The sequence below is a fragment of the Columba livia genome, chromosome 22 (genome assembly GCF_036013475.1).
Source record: "Columba livia isolate bColLiv1 breed racing homer chromosome 22, bColLiv1.pat.W.v2, whole genome shotgun sequence".
In the NCBI taxonomy this organism is placed as follows: domain Eukaryota; kingdom Metazoa; phylum Chordata; class Aves; order Columbiformes; family Columbidae; genus Columba; species Columba livia.
Genome location: NC_088623.1, coordinates 6,394,615 through 6,411,531, shown reverse-complemented (window position 1 = coordinate 6,411,531; position 16,917 = coordinate 6,394,615). Strand labels below are relative to the sequence as shown.

General features: G+C 61.4%; 1 protein-coding gene across 4 annotated transcripts; it reads right to left on the bottom strand.

Moving 5' to 3' along the window:
* Window positions 1–1,268: 1,268 nt before the first annotated feature.
* TFEB (transcription factor EB) lies at window positions 1,269–16,486 on the bottom strand. 4 transcript variants are annotated; one of them, XM_065039029.1, is made up of 9 exons: window positions 16,330–16,486; window positions 6,302–6,571; window positions 5,972–6,226; window positions 5,804–5,884; window positions 5,016–5,136; window positions 4,750–4,806; window positions 4,272–4,347; window positions 4,021–4,168; window positions 1,269–3,686 (listed from the first exon to the last, which is right to left on the bottom strand). In XM_065039029.1, exons 2-9 carry the CDS (start codon window positions 6,494–6,496, stop codon window positions 3,252–3,254), a joined length of 1,368 nt encoding a protein of 455 aa, XP_064895101.1. In that variant the 5' UTR covers window positions 6,497–6,571; window positions 16,330–16,486; the 3' UTR covers window positions 1,269–3,251. The 4 variants fall into 4 exon arrangements, with proteins under 4 accessions (XP_064895101.1, XP_064895102.1, XP_064895104.1 ...); XM_065039030.1 differs by having other exon boundaries at window positions 6,302–6,546; window positions 16,330–16,469; XM_065039032.1 differs by lacking the exon at window positions 16,330–16,486 and adding an exon at window positions 12,065–16,280.
* Between the last annotated feature and the right edge of the window lie 431 nt (window positions 16,487–16,917).

Below are 16,917 nucleotides of genomic sequence, written 5' to 3'. Positions count from 1 at the left end.
TGATCTCCCTATTCTGCAAGAAGTAAATTGCCCTCTTATTTCGCCATTTTCATCCTGTTTTCTTAATTAGGCCCTTAAAAATCTCTAGGGCCTCAGCTGGGCCGCAGGCCTCATCCTGGGAATAAATTTTGATCTCAGTCTGATAAAGAGTGAGCAAACCCGGAGACTGAACAATGTCATTCTCCCCCCTCCCTCCCCTCCGCGCTATTCTCTTGACATGAAAAGGCTATCAGTTTTTCTCTGTGTTAATATAGGAAATAATTCACACTTCAGGCGTTGTTCTCTATTTAGTGTTCACACTCCCCAGATAAATCAAATCAGGGACTTTTTTTTTTTTAAGTGTCTGAAACTACTTACTCTTTCTCTCCCCACAGCCTCACACTGTTTTCCCCCCCCCCACTTTCTCCTTTTAATAAAGTTTCCAAGATTAGCCCCTGTGATTTTCCAGCCTGGGAAGCCTATTTTAAGGTGTGTTTTTTTCCTTTTGTGCACGTGTGTTTAACACCATCGCGGAGGGGAGCAAGGGGCAGCGGGAACAAGGGGAGCACAGGCAGGGTCTGGAAATGTGCCACGTAGGAGACTTTGCAAGGACACTCCTCCTGTCGCTCACACTGGGCAGGAGGGTCCCAGCTGCAGCTGGGGGACACTTCACCCCTCCCCTGCTTGTCCCAGGGGCCCTGCAGCACCCAGGGGTGATGCTGAGCCAGCCCCAGCAGTAAGGAGGGGGCAGCAAAGCCCCCACTCAGCCCCAGGGTCCACCCCACAGGTAGGAGCACACCTGAGCTCCTGGGATGCTCCACTGTCACCCAGCACAGACCAGGACAGCCACTTTAAACCCACTCTGACCCTGGCAGCATGATCAGGGACACAACCCCTTCCAGCTCTGCTCTCTAGGGCCTTGTGACTACTGTTAATTAAGGGACCACGCCCCTTAAGCAATTAAGCAATCAGCAGGTGGACCAGCACCTAACAAGTCCCAACTGTGCTCAGCACGAACCCACCCAAAGCATCCAGCTCCAGAGGGACCCTGAATACCCTGAACCGCCTTGGGACAGGTGGAGTGAGCGGAACAGCAGCACTCCCCCCTGCAACTGAGCCAGGCCTGTCTGCACAAATAAATCCAGCCCCCAAGCAGCCCCCCAAATCCAGGGCAGCTCCCCTCTAAGATGGGGATGCTGCTGCAGCCCGACCCGACCTCCAAGCTTGGAATGCATGAACCTCCCTCCTCTGGGACGAGAAGAAACAGCTCACGCCACAACGCTCCGGGATGTTGTAAATAAATATATTTTAATGATTCTTCTTCCATTCCAGTTCATTCTTTTATACATTTATTTATAAAACAGTAGTAAAATTTTTTAATCAGAGCACAGTGCATTAAAAAAAAATAAAACAAACAAAAACCCCAAAAGATTAAAAAAAAAATCATAATAATCCACAACTGTTTACTCAGGGCTGGGGAGACGCCTCGTCTCGTGATGAGCAGCGGACGGTGCCAGGAGCGGGGCTTGTGCCCCCCATGGGCCGTGTGCCACCAGCGCCGGCCCAGCACAACCACCTCCAGCCCGGATAACCCCAGGTGAGCGGGGGCTCCGTACACCTGCCCCGAAGCCCCCGCACGCTCCACAGATCACCCGCAGCTACAGGTGCCCAGTGCAGCGTACGGGCTGCTGCTGCCCTGCCAGGGGATTATTCTCTTTACAGGCACTAACGGCAGCACAGGAAGGATGCCAAGGCCTCCAGTGAACCCCCATGTGCCCCCGGTGTCCTCCCTGCCCCCCTGCGGGGCAGCGGCCAGAGCCTGCCCTGCCCCAGGGACCCCCCCAACATCTCCTCTTTCCCCCTTTTTCCCCACCTTCTGCACCTCCCCGCACCCTCACATCCAACAGGCACCTCTCTGGGGGGGCACTGGGGCTGCCCCCACCTCGCCATCCCAAATCCAGCTACAACAGAGTGAGCTTGTCCCTCCTTGGCTGGGCTCTCCCCTTGCAGTCCCAACCCCGCAACATCCCCCATCCTTGGTCCGGGACGGGGTGCACCCGGTGACCCCCATCCCCGCGATGGGCTCCCGGCCATCCAGCCCCAGCTCTCACAGCCGGGGGGTGACACTGCACTATCATGTGGGATCACAAAGGGGTCTCCTCCCCCCAGCCCTCCCTGTGCTTTACAACAAATTAATGCGGGACAGCGTCCTTCACCCCCGCCCAGCTCCCTCCCCACTGCCAGCCAGGCTGATGAGGCAGAAGATGACACAGAGCCCAAAGCACATCCCTGTCACCGAGTCATCCTGGCTGGGGAACGAGCTGGTGACACCAGGCAGACACCCCACAAGCCAAAGGCAGCGAGCGGCAGCTCAGGTTTGGCAGTTGGTACAAACCACCTCCTGGTCCCCGGCCAGAGCCTGGACCTTCCTGCCCAGATGTGGGACAAGACATCAACGAGTATCCCCCCAGAGAAGTGTAAAACTCCTTCATCCTTGGCCAGAGCGAGAGCTTTTGGCGTAGTGGGTGCTGCCGAATCCTGAGGGGAGGTCCCCCCTCAAGGTGGGGGCCACAGCAAGGGGTTGACTGAGCATCCAACACCCCATCCCAGCTCTTCTAGAAGTCCTCAATGCAAATTCATAGCCTCAGACCCAACCCATTCGGAAAACACCCCTGGTGCCCCATGAATTAACTTGCTCCAATTAACGCCTCTTCTCCCTCCTGCCCTGTGACCCTCGGAGGCAGCAGCTGTGCCAAGGAGGGAGGAACCATGAAGGACTTGGCACCGTGAAGCATCCGCAGGGCTCGGAGGCCACTGCTGGGACAACTCGTTGGGGACGTGGGCTCCTGGAGCAGGGTGGCAAGGAGGCAGCAAGCAGGCAAAAAGCATCGTCCCTCTCCTCCCAGGGACACGGCGGCTCCCGCCCGCTCCGGCCCTGAGCCAGCACCCTGGGAAGGGGTTCGGTCCGGGAGGGTTTCGCTGAAAGGCAAAGCAGCCAAGATCACGTTCCCGGGCTGGGGAATCTGCAGTCAGGCCAACACCACGGCAAACCAAGAAGGTCCGCTCCAGCTCTTGGCAAAAAAAAGCTTGCGTAAGACACAGCGGTACCCAGCGAGCCCCGATCCGAGCCCCCCGTTGCATAGAGAAAAGGTCTTCCTAAGTCCATTCAAGTGCGTGGCAGAACGGGCTCCTTCCATGAGAAGAGCGCCCTGTAGCTCCACTGACCAGCCCTGACGGTCCAGCCCTCGTCCCCAGCACGGAGCAGCTCCTCGTCACAGCATGTCGGCATCCTCCATGCTGAAGCTGCTCCGGCGGCTGCTGGCCTTGGAGGCCTCCGGGGACATGGCTGAGAACAAGGGGTCGGAGGCCAAGGGCAGCATCGTGTCCTGCATCAGCATCAAGTCCAGCTCCTTTTTGGACAGGGCCGGGAAGGACGCGCTGTGGCCAGGCTCCAGGCTGTCTGGGAAGCCGCGGGAGCCGTCGTCGAAGCTCAGGCTGTGGGTAAAGTCCAGCTGGTGGTAGGGAGACTGGGGTGGTGGAGGCACCACCAGCTGCGATTCGGGGTCTGGGGGTGGCAGCAGTGGCTCCAGTGTCCCCTCGTCCCCGCTGGCTTCTTGCTTGACGACCTGCTGAGCCAGCTCGGCCACGTTGACACCTGAGGGCGAGGAGGTGGGCAGCCCGTGGACACGCGCCTGCATCTCCAGCTCCTGCCAACAGAGCGCGGGAGGTTTTTGCTGGGGACGTCATGCACAGGGACACAGCACATGGGCATCGACGGAGGTGGCAGGGACAGAGGGACCGAGAAGCTCACAGGGAAGGAACCCATGGATGAGATGAAGGATGGAAAATGGTGTCCCATGAAGAGCTCAACAACACTTGTCATGGTGACCTGAACCTCAGACGTTTGTCTGAAGACTCTGTTCCGGGGACTTGAGAGCCATAAGAGGGAGCAGAGCCCCTGCCATCCCTCTGCAGCATGGGAGGGACCTGCTCGCGGGGCTGGAGCGGAGCAGAGGGAGGGACGAGCAGGGGGACGCTCACCTGGATGCGGAGCAGCAGCTGCTTATTTGTCATCTCCAGACGCCGCGAGTGATTCTCCAGGTCTCGTGACCTCTGCAAGTCCTTCTGCATCCTCTTGATGTAGTCCACAGATGCCTTCAGGATTGTTCCTTTGTTCCAGCGCACGTCTCTGCCGTGCAGGATGGAAAAAGAGATTGTCACCTGCACGCCAGCAACGTGTGTCCCCTCACCACTTCTCCACCAAAAAGCAAGTAGAAACTGCTGATACGTACAGGTCATTGGCCTTGGGGATCAGCATCCCCAACTCTTTGATGCGGTCGTTGATGTTGAACCTTCGCCGTCTCTCGACTGCAAGATGAGAAGAGAGGGCAGGAGATGAGGAGGCAGCAGGAGCAGGAGCAGCTCGATATTCCCCAGCCCCACTGGCCATGTTGCTGCTCCTGGGACGTGGGGCTGGCCGTGCCCTGGCCAGACCCTCCTGGAGCTCAGGGATGAGAAACCTCTGGGGCCAACCAAGCCTTTGGGACCTTGCTCGAGTCAGTCTGACCTTTTCCCAGTGCTAATGAGGACAACAGGGTCCCTCCTGCACCATGGGCATTCTGCAGAGCCGTGGCAGGGGCTGTGGGATGTTTCCAGAGGGCGAGGTGGGATGGGAAGGGAGACCCAGCTCAGAAAGAAGGGGAACGAGGATGAAGAGTGATGGTGAAAGGGCTGGGGGGGTTGGAGAGGGAAAGGCAGCACCGAACTCACTCAGGTTGTGATTGTCTTTCTTCTGGCGCTCTTTTGCCAGGGCCCGGCTCTCAGCATCTGCAACAGAGTCCCACAACGTCACCAAGAGGGTGCAAAGCTGCATCTCGCCCCACGAGCATCCCAGACTGGTGTCGGAGCACCCCAGCACCCCCAGAGCCACCCCCAGCCCCTGCGCACAGGGCAGCCCCAGCCGGCTTTGGTGCTCGCCATCACCACCTGCCAGCTCCAGGGCTGGTGACAGACCTGCCAGCTCCCTGGGGACATACCTGTCAGCTCTCTCTTCTGGGTGAGGTCGGCAGGGCAGGAGCTGCTGGTGACACCTACGAGAGAGGCCGTCACCTGGGGGTCCCCGCTATAGACATTCATGTGACTGCTGGACATGGGGAGCTGAAAGGCAGAGGGACAGGCGGGTCAGCGCCATCCAGGGCTGTGGGACTGGGGCTCAAGCCCAGCTGCTCGGCCTCCAGGGCGCGAGTGCGTAGCCCAGGCAGGTGTAATTGTCTTCCTGGGCCCTTAAAACAGCTATAATCAGAGTAGCAAAGAAAACAGGACTTCAAAGGACGCAGCTCATCCCCTCCCACAGCCAGCATCTAAAATAGGGCAGATGAATCACATCCGAGAAGTGCTCGGCAGGATGAATCCCACTGGGAGGCACAAGCTGCCGTATGGACCTGACCCAGGAGACGATGCCGCTCTGAGTGAACTTCTGGCTGGGAAACCTCACCCGGTACCAATGTCCCCCTATCCTGCAGTGGACACTCGGTCCGTCCCGGCACCCTTTCCTGTCTCTCTGGGTTTTTCTCAGGGCTCCCCACTGCCATTAAAGAGGCAAAGAAGCTGAAGAACTGGCTCTTATAGTTGCAAAAGGGAGATCTTGCTGCCTCTCTTCCCCCAGGTTCCCAGGGCCACCTGGGCATCACTGCTGGGATGTGGCAGGACAGGTCCCCTCCGTGCCACCTCCATCCCAGCAAGCAGGGGGATGCAGGACCCTCAGGCCACCCTCCCTCCCACAGCCCAGGCTCCAATCTCTTCCCAACACACATCAGAGACACACCGTGTTGGGCATGTGGACTTCGGGGTTCATATAGCCCAAAACGTCATCCAGGCGCATGATGTCATCGATGACCTCATCGAACTGCAAGAGAAAGGTGTAAGGTGTTCATGGGCATCTTTACGCCTCCCAGCCCCATGCACCCCCAGCAGCCCAGCGGCTCCTCCTCACCTCGCGCTCGGGGTTGGAGCCGATGTTGAGCATGGCCATGGGGCTGTTGGGCGCACTGTTGCCCGCTGAGGAGGACATGACGTGGGCGGGTCGGACGCCGGGGGACGCGGCGGGGGGCGGCTTGGGAGAGTGGCTGGCGGGGCTGACGTGGGCAGCAAACTTGTTCCCGTAGGTTTCGGAGAGATAAGCCTGAACCTTCTTGTCCCGTGACTTCTGCAGGTGGTAGGTGGTGGGGTTCTCCAGGTAGGACTGGACCTGTGAGGACAGGAACCATCAAGGATCTTGCGCACCCCTCGGCACCGGGGAGTGGGGACACCCCCAGCACTGTACCTTGAGGACCTCCCCAGGCACGGGCGGTGGGGACTGGTAGTGGACAGGGGTGTTGATGGCTGGGGTGGAGGCCACTGGCATTCGCTGCTGCTGCACGTAGTTCATCATCATCTGCTGCTGCGCGCGCTCACGCTCGGCCTCCTGCTGCGCCTGCTGCTTCATCAGCTCCATCCGCAGCCCGATGCGGGACGCCATGGTGCACTGCGGGCGGGACACGCAGGCGCCCACCAGGCACGGAGGTGACCCTGAGAGGAGGACACGGAGGTGACCCTGACAGGAGGACAAGGCGCATCAGGAACAGCATATCGCAGCAGGGAAACCGCGGCACGGGACATCCTGGAGCACCCGTACCAGCCAGTGACCAAGCCAGGATGATCGCCCCAACGCCAGCTGGATGGCTCTGCCCTCCTGCCACGGCTCCCCACCGTGTCACCACTCTCCCTGCGGACAGCCGGGGCACCCCAGGGGGGGCAGGGAGGGCAGGGAGTGGCCAGGACTCCGCTCCCAGCAACACGGACTCACATACCGCTGGGTCCAGCTGCAGCTTTGAGCCACCAACTTCCCAACCACCGGAGCAAAGCAAGGAGGGCTGGGACAAACCAGAGCCCGGGAGCAGAGCGAAAGGGAAAGAGGCCGGCGGGTCCCAGGGAGGCAGAGTTTAACCCTCAGCCTGGCCACCCCGAAACCGCGGCTCGGGCGCGGGGCGAACAACGCGGCTTCTGTGCGGGGCCGGCACGCGAGCGCGGAGGCGGGGGGAGGCGTGCGAGGCCCCCGCGCCGCACAGAACGGCCCTTGTTCCCCCGTACAAAGGGGACGGTGGCCCATGGAGGGGGGAGATGATGCCAGGATGCCAGATTCTCCTGGGCACGATGATGGGTCTTCAAGGACGGGGATGGGGATGCGGGAGATGCTGTGCAGGGTGGGGATCCCACAGCATCCACAGGGCGGGAGGTGATGTGAAGCACAGGACCCAAAGCAAACGCTGCCGGGGGAACAGGCAGGAGCCAAACAGCCAGGGTTTGCTCTGCAGCGGCATAACCAGACAAATCTGGAGGGTTTTGCTGTTTAAATACAATGTGTAATTGTGGACAAAGAGGCCACAGCGGATAGAGCACACCGGGGTTTCGGAGAGGCATCCGATGCACAGTGCTACGCGATTTCCTAAGGGGGAAATTAAATCAAGCCAGCATGGACAGAAATATGATTACATGGATCAAGAGCCAGCTATTGAACAGCAAGAGGAGGGTAATTAATTAGACATGGTGGCCCATCTAAGGGGGATGGGAGAAGAGGAGCCTGGGACAGTTATCAATCGGAGCTTCATTAAGACAGCTGCCGCAAACAGCCTTAGAGGAGGACATGGGGACATTTGAGATGAAGCAACAGCAGAGCCCTGGGAAAGGACTCAGAGACACCGGGGACAGCCACAGCAGATAAAACAAGGCTGAGGGGCGATAAATCACAGCTGACGCACGGAGGAGAAGTAATAACCCCAAATACAGAAAACAAGGGCAGGGGGAGCCCGGAGCGCTGCCCTCTCCCCGGGAACCTCCGGAGATGGGAGCTGCCCAGGGCAGGATGGGGAAGGGTGGCCAGAGCCCAGCCCGATAAAGAGAGGGGGGAAATTAGGTCAGGTTTAAAATAACCCGCTTGGTTCTGCTTGGCTTCACCCCGGCCCCCAAAACACCAAGCAGCTTCTGCTTTCACTCTGAGTCAGCCCCAGTGGGAGGGTGGCGAGTGGGAGGGAAAGGATGGGGACCCAGCCTGAGCAAGTCTGGGGGGTAGAAACAAAGCACGGTGTGGGGACCCAGTGCCACCCCAAAGTGACACAGTGCCCGGAGCACAGCGCCGTCCTGCGCCCCCGCAGTGCCCAGCACCTCTTCCCCGCACACATCGCTGCGCCCAGGTGCGGGTTAGAAATCAAAGCCGCCGTGAGGCAGTTTCCAGATTTAGCCCCTGGATCGCGTTACCCGCCCCGGGCAGCCCACGGGCACCCGCGCTGTCTGTCCTGCCTGCGACGCATGGGCACGTACACATACATACAGAGCAAGTGCAACATCCTGCCCACCCCTGCAAAAGCTGGAGGGAGAAGAGGGGGGCGATGCCGTGCTCAGCCCCAGAGCTGAGAACCCCAAACTCATTGCACTGAGGAGCCGCTTGCCCGGCCCCGCTCCCCCGCGTGTGTTTATTTCCCAGTCAATTGTGGCCATTTATGAGCGGAAAAATCAATCAGCAGCTTCAGCCGGGAGTGGGGACCCCAGGGAAGGGTGGGGGCCAGGGTGGGGGCCACACTGCCCACCCACCACTCTGGGCCACCTCATTGATACCCAAGAGGGCAGCGAAAAGCAAAGGGAGAAGAAAGAAGTGAAAACAGCTCCGCTTCTTGCTACCGGCAGCAAGTGCCCGCCCAGCCTTCCTTCCTCGTTTCTCATTTTCAAATAATGTGGCGGGGGGAGAGATGTGGGGGCAGCGAGGGAGCCCAGCGCACCCCAGCCCGGGCAGGACCAAGCGCCCGCTGCCGTTTTGGGGCTGCTGGGGGGCGGGAGCTGCGATCCCGGCCAGGATGCACGGTGGTGCTTGTTCCACAATGAGATCTGCCCCGGCGGCACCGAGATCTGCTCCGGCAGCACCGAGCTGCCACCCCGCCGGGCACCTGCGAAGCCGCCCCGTGGGTGCCCGCAGCCCGGGGACAGGCTCCGCTGCCACCCCGCTGCGTGGGGACGGGGTTACCTGGGTGCGGGACGGCAGGGCCAGGGGGGTCTCTGGGCGCCGGGGCCAGCAGGTCGCAGCTCCTCTGTGCTCCTCGCTGGGGCCAGCCCGGCTCCTGCGCCAGCCCCGCGTTTCCTCATTTTCAGGACCCTGCTTCTAACGCAGCAGCAGCCGCGCAGGGTCCAAGGGGAGGAAGTTGCAAAAAACCTCCCAACCTGCTTGTTCGTCTCGCTGCAGCACACGAGTTAGCAGTCGAGCTGAGAAAACGCGTGGCAAAACTTGCTGCAGCCAGCACCAGGATGCCGGAGCCCCGGCTGGGTGTGCCCCATCGCGTCCCGTCAGGAGCTGCCGGCAGCGCGGCTGTGGAGCTGCCTGCGGTGACATCCCTGCCTGCCAATGCACAGAGGGGCAAGAGCTGTCCCGTGTCCCTGCAGGGGTTGTGGCACACAGGACCCCTCACCCTCCCTGTGCACAGCATCACGCAGCCAGACGCGCCTCCACACGCTGCCGGCCAGCACCCGGGTTCCTCCAGCACCCACAGCGGGTCCCCACCAGGATGGCGATGCTAGTGCTGGCTGCCACCAACCAGGATGGAGATGGCAAAGCCAGGGGATGACAAGGACACCTGTGTGATGCCCCAACACACCTGGCACGGTGCCGGGGACCCCCATTGTGCAAAGCCACCCCTGGCAGGGAAGCCCCGCCAGGCTGGGCCGGTGAGCCGCGGTCATGCCACCCCGCCAGCAACGCGGCTGGCACCCATCCGCTCCGTGCAGCTGGGACCCGCTCCCTCGGGGTGCTCGCCCTGACTTGGCAAGGCCACCGTGGTCGTGATTTATGCCGTGCCAGTGTCAGGGGTCGGGTAACGCCAGCACCCAGTGGGAGGAAGGCCAGGGTCCTTCATCCTCATCGGCACGCAGGGCAGTGCGGTGCCGTGGCTGGCAGCCCCGAAAGGGTCAGCGGGACAGGGTCTGACCTGGGGAATGGGGAATGGGATTCCTCACCACGAGTGTGGCCAAACCCTGGTAGCAGAACAACCCCCATCCTTGGAGATCCTGATCTAACCCAACTGTTGGTCACGCTTGGGGATGGACCAGAGGCTCCCGAGGTCCCATCCCACCTGTGCTCCTCTGGGATGAGGATGGGGTGGGGGGAAAGGGGTGGATGGCCCCATTCCCAAGCTCAGAGAGCAACAGTGCCCTCCCCATCAGCCACTGGGCGGGCAGGAGGTGGGTTGGGCAGGTGCTTTACCCCCCAGAGGTGCTTTCCCCCGCGGCGAGCACGCAGCCCTGAAAGGGAGAAGGAGAAGGCGGAGGGACTTGGCAAAAAAACGCCGGGGTCAGTTGACAACATCAACGAGAGACTGAGTCACCGGGACTGTTTTTAGCCCCGGCATCTCAGAAACGTGGACCGTGGTGTTGTTAACAGGCGCTTGGGTCAGAGGCCAAATGTTTTCCCTTCCATGAGTTAAATACAACTCCTGGAAGCGGCCCAGGTATCCAGCACAGTAAAAACATTAACGCAAGTCTGGTACGGCAGCAGGATCCTGGTTAAGCGGTCCCATAATTGCTCAGGTAAGCCGGCCTCGCCAGGGAGGCATCAGGGACCCTGCAGAGGGAAAAGCATCATTTCCTGGGTACCAAGAGTCAGGGCTGAGTGTCCCTTGTCACAGTGTCACCCCAGAGCAGAATAAATGGGGCTCATAAACAAGCCCCCTTGTTCTGGTGGCACCAAGGTGCAGCCACAAGATCCCACCTGTGCCTGGGTTTAACAACACACAGCGCTGCTGCATCGCCTCTCCTTAGCCCAAAAAGTCTCTCCTTCCACCCAAAAAGCCCCTGTGCCTCGCGTGGCACAGCAGGGGGACAGCAGGAGCGCCACCCTCCTGGCCAAGCACAGCGGGTACAGGCTGTCACCCCTGCGACAGCGCCGGGAGCAGGGCTGGGGACCCCTGGGACCCCACCTGGAGCAAAAGCCCTTCCCGCAGGGCGGTTATCCCAATTGAAACATCACTGTCCAACTGACCACCCGGGGAATTCACAGCCCAACAGCAACAACAGCCCGAGCCGACAAGTGCCTGCCCTCCCTCCCGCCCCCCGCCGCAGCCGCAATTATAAATAAAAGTGTTAACGGGCAGAAGGACGTTCCTGGGCGCGGAGGAGCCAACGGCAGCGCCGGCGCTGGGGACACGGCGCAGCCCAGCAACGCCCCGCGCTGAGTGATTCAACAGCAACAGCCCCGTATCGTGGCGCCTTCCAGCAGGGGCACGAGCAGGGGAGCAGGGTGACCTTGAAGGGGCCGCGGTGGGGACGGACACACGGACACACCACGTCCCGCTCACCTCGGCAAAGGTCACGGGCTCTGCAGGAGTGAGCGGGGCCCCGCGCGCACCCGCGGTCAAAGAGCAAACCCGTCCTGCTCCAGCGTGGGCCGACTCCACACAACTTGGGTGACGGTGTAGGTGTCTCTTTTTTTAATAACTGCACAAGTAAGCAACAAGGGGAACGGGCAGGACAGCACCATCCCCGCCACCCAGCTCGGTTCCAGCAGGGCAGATGCAATGCACCATGGTGATGGGATTTAGAGGCACCGCATGCCACCAAATCCTAGAAACCGCACCTGGAAAGTGGGGATGCTCAGCAAAACCAGCCCTTGAGGTCCACGCACCCCAAGTTCATGGTGCCACTTGCTGCGAGCAGAAGGCGTGAGGTGACAGCAGACGCCCTGTACCCCCCAGTGCCGCCCCGCTCCCTCCTCCCTCCGCGGGCCCGTGCTGCTGCAAGGAGGTAATATTTATAAATACGCCGCGTCCAGCCCCCAGCACCCGGCCAGGAGGCTCCTGAGGGCGGATTTCATGTCACCGCAGCGTGGCTGCAGCCCAGCGCCGCGGCCGCCCCGGCCATGGGAGCCACAGCTGTTCCCCGGCCCCAGGAATAAACAAGTTGGGGACAGCCTGTGACTTGTCCTCCCGAGCAGCCCTGGGGCTCTCCCGTCGCCATCCCGGCCCCAGCAGCAGCTCTCGCGCCCAGGGGAGCCCCGGCCATCGCCGCTTACCCGCACAGGAGAGGTTTCTGCTCTCCCCTCCTCTCCCCCAGGCTCAGTCCGGCACTTTCCTGCTCCGTGAAGGTCAAACTGGGCTGTCGGGAGCCCCTGCTGCCAACCCAGCCCCTGCCCTGGCACGGTGCCGCTGCAGCCGGGTCAGGTCCTCACCACGGCTGCTGCCGCCTCCCCGGCACGAGTTACGCCAGTTTGACCATGAAGAAGCCCAGAGGTTTTTCCCATCGGGCTGGGCTGTTTCTCTGGGTGAGATTTTTGCCTGTCCCCAGCCCGGAGCGGTCCCTGAGGAGCGGTGGCGGTGCCCAGTGGCACCTACCCTGCTGCAGATGGGGGGTGCTGCAGCCAGCACCATGCGACTCCCCCAAAACCCCGGGGAAACAGCCCTGTGAACGCCAGAGCCGCTGCCCTCCCTGTCCCTGAGGCCCCACGGATTCCCCTGGCTGTCCCCAAGCTCACTGCCAGCCACTGCCACCAAGATGTCCCAGCCTGGATCCCACGCCAGGGAGCACCCCCAGTAGCTCTGCCTGCTCCCAGTGCCACGCAGGGGGGTCCAAAGGTGCCCAGGTCGGGTGCCCCCTCGGCCCTGCTGATTTTGGCACCTGGGTGCTACTGCAGCAGCTGCACAAACTGCGCTGGAGATGCGGCCATGTGCTGAAAGAAGAATTTACAACCCAAGAGGAGTCCCCGAATAACACTGAGCCGGGGCAGGGAGATGGGAAACCTTCGGCTTCACAACTGTTTATGCGCGAAGTAAATCACTTTCATTAATAGTGTGCGTGTATGGGAAGGAAAAAGAGGAATGTAACCAGCAGGGAAGGATGCTGCCTGGGCGTTTCAGGTTTATCTGGAAAAAAGTTGCACCAATTAACCTAAAGGAGGGATTTAAGGAGGCTGCAGAGTGCCGGGCGTTTGTTCAGAGTTAAATGCGCTTGTAGGAAAGGTGACGAAACCCCTGTAGCAGTTCTGAGAAGAGTTTAAAAATAAGATGGCACAGACTCCTTGCAAAGGCTGTGGACACCAAGCTGCTCCTGGCAAGGTCCGGCCGGCCCTGCGCGCCCTTGTCACCGGGGCTCAGCCCTCACCTGCTCTTCCTCCGCCCCCCGGGAAATCGTCTGGTTTCTTTTCTCTTTTTTCTTGTTTTAAATTTAGTATTTATAGCTTTGCTCCGCTGCCTGTTTGTTCATCAGGAAGTGAGGGGGAAGACGTCTGGAGAAGGGATGGCTCCCTCCAAGGCAGCTGTCAGCCTCAGCTGGACAGGACTGGGCCGGCACGGTGCCGGCCTCCCGCCGGCATTCCTGGTGTTCTCAGCAATGTGCCACCTCCACCTCCGGCCAACACGCGGGTCTCCCCGGAAGGTGAGGAGCAGGAACCAGAGCCCGTCCTGGAGCGCAGGGCTCAGCATCCTGCACCCCTGGGCTGGCCATGCCGCGGGAACCTACGCACACGCAAATCCCCAGAGAAAACCCGCTCTGACCAAAACGCCAGCGCCAGGCGACGGCCCTGCGCGGCACGACCTTGCAGTGAATCTGGGGGAACCGCCGGGGCTCTTTCTGGCCATACCAATGGGGGGAAAAACAGATGAGCACATAGTTCCTGTCTGCACATTCACAGAGAGATCGTCTGTTTCATCCCTCCAAGCATCAAACCCACAGCACCTTCCCCTGGCTCAGCTGCAGAGGTGACAATGACCGTGGCCGGTCCCAAGAGGGGATGCACCCCGGCCAGCCCGCACCGGGACCGCACCACGGCTCGGCAAAGCCCCAGCTGCTGCCTCCCCGAGCTTCACTGAGGTGATGCCACTGCAGAAAGGCCACCCCGGGATGCCCCACACGTCACACCCCCGATCAGCCTCCTCTCCCAAAGGGCTGCGAAACACCCAGCGCTGGCTCCCGCAGCCACCAAGTGCCCTGTAACATCTCCCAGAGCAAAGAGACGGTCGGAGAGCTGCCACGGAACGGGTGCCACGGGTCACCACGGGCGCAGGCTGCAGCTATGGGACGCGCCAGCGGCACGGTGCCACTGCCGGGCTGCAGTCCCACGCCGGGGACACGCTGCACTCAGCCGGCCCCGGCAAGTCGCTTCCCCCCCCGGGCCGGTTCCGCTTTTCTGGGGTGCAGGACAACCCCACGTGGGGCAGTTACGAAACAGGTCCCTTTCGGTGGGCGCAGCTCAAGGTCCCCCCCACAGAAACCAAGCACAAACTCCTGCTGCCCCCAGGGACAGAGCCCAGAGGCGATGGGGATGTCCCATGGCGCAGTGGGGATGTCCCATGCCAGCACTGGGAGAGCTCCGTCCCTCCCCACCATCCATCGGTACCCCCAGGAAAGGAGGAAGAAACAGGGATCCAGGGCTGAGATTCATCGCAACACCAGCATCCCAATAACCCCCCCAGCACACAGAGAGCAACAGGGAGCCTGAAGGACATTTCTGCCCTGGGTGCATGTGCTTTTTGGGGGGGACACCCCCAGCATGGCCTCCCCAGCCCCATTTCCCTGCAGCGGCTGTTTGTGTCCCCGCAGGGCTGTGCTGCTCAGGCTCCACGGCCACCCCACCCTCAGCCCTGGAAATGTCCCCCCTGCTCCGATGATTCATCACTTTGTCGCTCGCACACACTCAGGGCTCTTCCCTTTCCCCACAGCGCTGCCGAAAACCGGCAAACGGGGAAACCTCGTCACAGCAAAGGCGGTGGCAGCAGGGGGACCAGGAACACATGTGCCATAAACTCGGTGCTGTGGAGCGTGGAAAAAGAAATAAAAGACCTGGCTGGAATCACAACCTCCATCCCAAACACCCGGATGCTGGAGTCGCCCCGTTGCCGCCAGCTCCACCCCAGAGTGGTTTCCTACTGATAAGGGCAGGAGGCAAAGGTGGCATCCCTGGGGAGGCAAACCCGCATCCCTGGAAAACACGCCGGCCGCCCTTCACGCAGCCGGGACCCGCGCGTCACCCGCCGCGGCCATCGGCACCGACCCTGCCGCCTGAACCGGGAGGTTTAGCAGCTCCAGCAGCACAATTCCCACAGGCCCACGGGCCCCGGGATGGTTTTTCCGGCCGGATCCCCGGGTGCAGGTGAGCGCAGGCTCAGCCGCCACCGGCACCCGCGGCCGGAGGCACCAGCGGCCGGAGGCACCAGCTCTGCTCCCTCCGCGGGCCGGGGCTAGCAGCCGTGCATGAGGCCGAGCAAACATGGCAGGAGAAACTGCAGGGGACGGCCGGGGAAATGAAATCCCCCGAACCCCACACCTTTGCTGCCCGCTCGACTCTGCTGTTACATAAAAATCAAATCACAAACTCCGCCATGCCCCAAGGGCCAGGAACGCGCAGAAGCGCTGCGATCCTGGAAACAGGCCCTGCTTGTCCCCGGACTTGCACGGGCTTATTTATTTGTCTTAGAAAAGCACAACAATAACCACCATATTTTGGCTCTTTTACTTTTTTTTTTTTTTTTAAGGAAATTTCCCCATCATCTGACTCACTGAAGCTTTAGAGGACATGGGGATGAACGCTGGCGTAATCCTTCCTGCTTTGCAATTAATTCATGAATATAATTAATTGGCGGCGGGCAGTTAGGTGCAGCCCCCTCCTGTGCCCCCGCCAAACTCCTGCTGCCCCGGAGGAGCGAGCTGCAGGCTGGGATGGGGGGGTCCTCTTTGTGATCCCCTAAAAGCTGCGTGACGGGGATACCCCAACCCTCTCCCTGCCTTTTGCAGACCCCAAAAGCAGAAGGGTTTGGGGGCAGCCAGCTCCCGTCCCCCCAGGCTGGCAAGGATTTGCAGCCGGGGGGGTTCACAGAAACCCTCGAGCAAACCCAGCGCTCCCAGTGTCAGCACCGAAGGCTGGAGCATCCGTGCCTCAGTTTCCCCACGCACCGTGTAAACGGTGTGGGGGGCGGGAGGGGTTACGCTTGTAAAGGCGACCCGAGCAAGTCACCCCCGGCTGCCGGGGGGCCCGCAGCGCCCAGGACCCCCGGCCTTTCGGAGGGGACACCCGGCCAAGCTGCCGGAGCCCCCCGAGCTGCTCAAGTGAGGCAGCCGGGCTGGAACCTCCTGCAAGCGGGGGCTGGTCCCGGGGGCGGGCGGGGGATCCTCATTATTTACAGCAAAGAAGGAAAAAAAGGAGACAAAATAAAAAAAGCAACAACCCCAAGGCTGCGAGTCCGAGCGCCCCCGGACGGGGCAGGAGCGGGAGCACCCACCACCCCCCTGCCCCGCCGGGCTCCGAGCCGCGGGCCCCGCTGCCCCGCTCCCCCCCGCTGCACTCACCGGCGGGGGGATCGCCGAAGGGACCGAGCGCCCGGGCCGGCCCCGCTGCTCCCGCGCCGGGGGTGGCAGCAGCGCCCGCCCCGCCCGGGCCTCGCTGCACGCCGGGAGCTGCCGGGCCGGCGGGGCCGCGCTGCCCGCGCCTGCCGGGACTTGTAGTTCCCCCCTCGGCCACAGCTGCACTTCGGGGTAGGGGATTTCCTTCCCAAAAATGGGGGGTTTCCACCCCCACAGCGAGACGAGAGGGTGGGGGGTGCAGCCCCTTGCACCAGGATCGTGTAGCTCCTTGCACCAAAGCCATGAAGCCCTTTGCACCAAGGCCATGAAGCCCCTTGCATCATGATCGTGCAGCCCCTTGCACTAGGATCGTGTAGCTCCTTGCACCAAAGCCATGAAGCCCCTTGCACAAGGATCATGCAGCCCCTTGCATTGGGATCATGCTGCTCCTTGCACCAGGGTCATGCAGCCCCTTGCACCAGGATTATGCAGCTCCTTGCACTGGTGCCAGAGGCCCGTTGCAGCCATGCAGGGTCAGCAGTGACCTGGAGCCGCGCAGGGTGGTGGGAGCAGGAGCAGCGTGTGCCTGCTCGA

Excerpts from the sequence above, each read along its gene's own strand:
- TFEB (XM_065039029.1), bottom strand. The coding sequence starts at position 6,496 with ATGGCGTCCCGCATCGGGCTGCGGATGGAGCTGATGAAGCAGCAGGCG. Across the intron at positions 6,227-6,301 it reads TGCCTGGGGAGGTCCTCAAG|GTCCAGTCCTACCTGGAGAA; the intron begins GTACAGTGCTGG and ends CTGTCCTCACAG. Across the intron at positions 5,137-5,803 it reads AAGTCCACATGCCCAACACG|CTCCCCATGTCCAGCAGTCA; the intron begins GTGTGTCTCTGA and ends TCTGCCTTTCAG.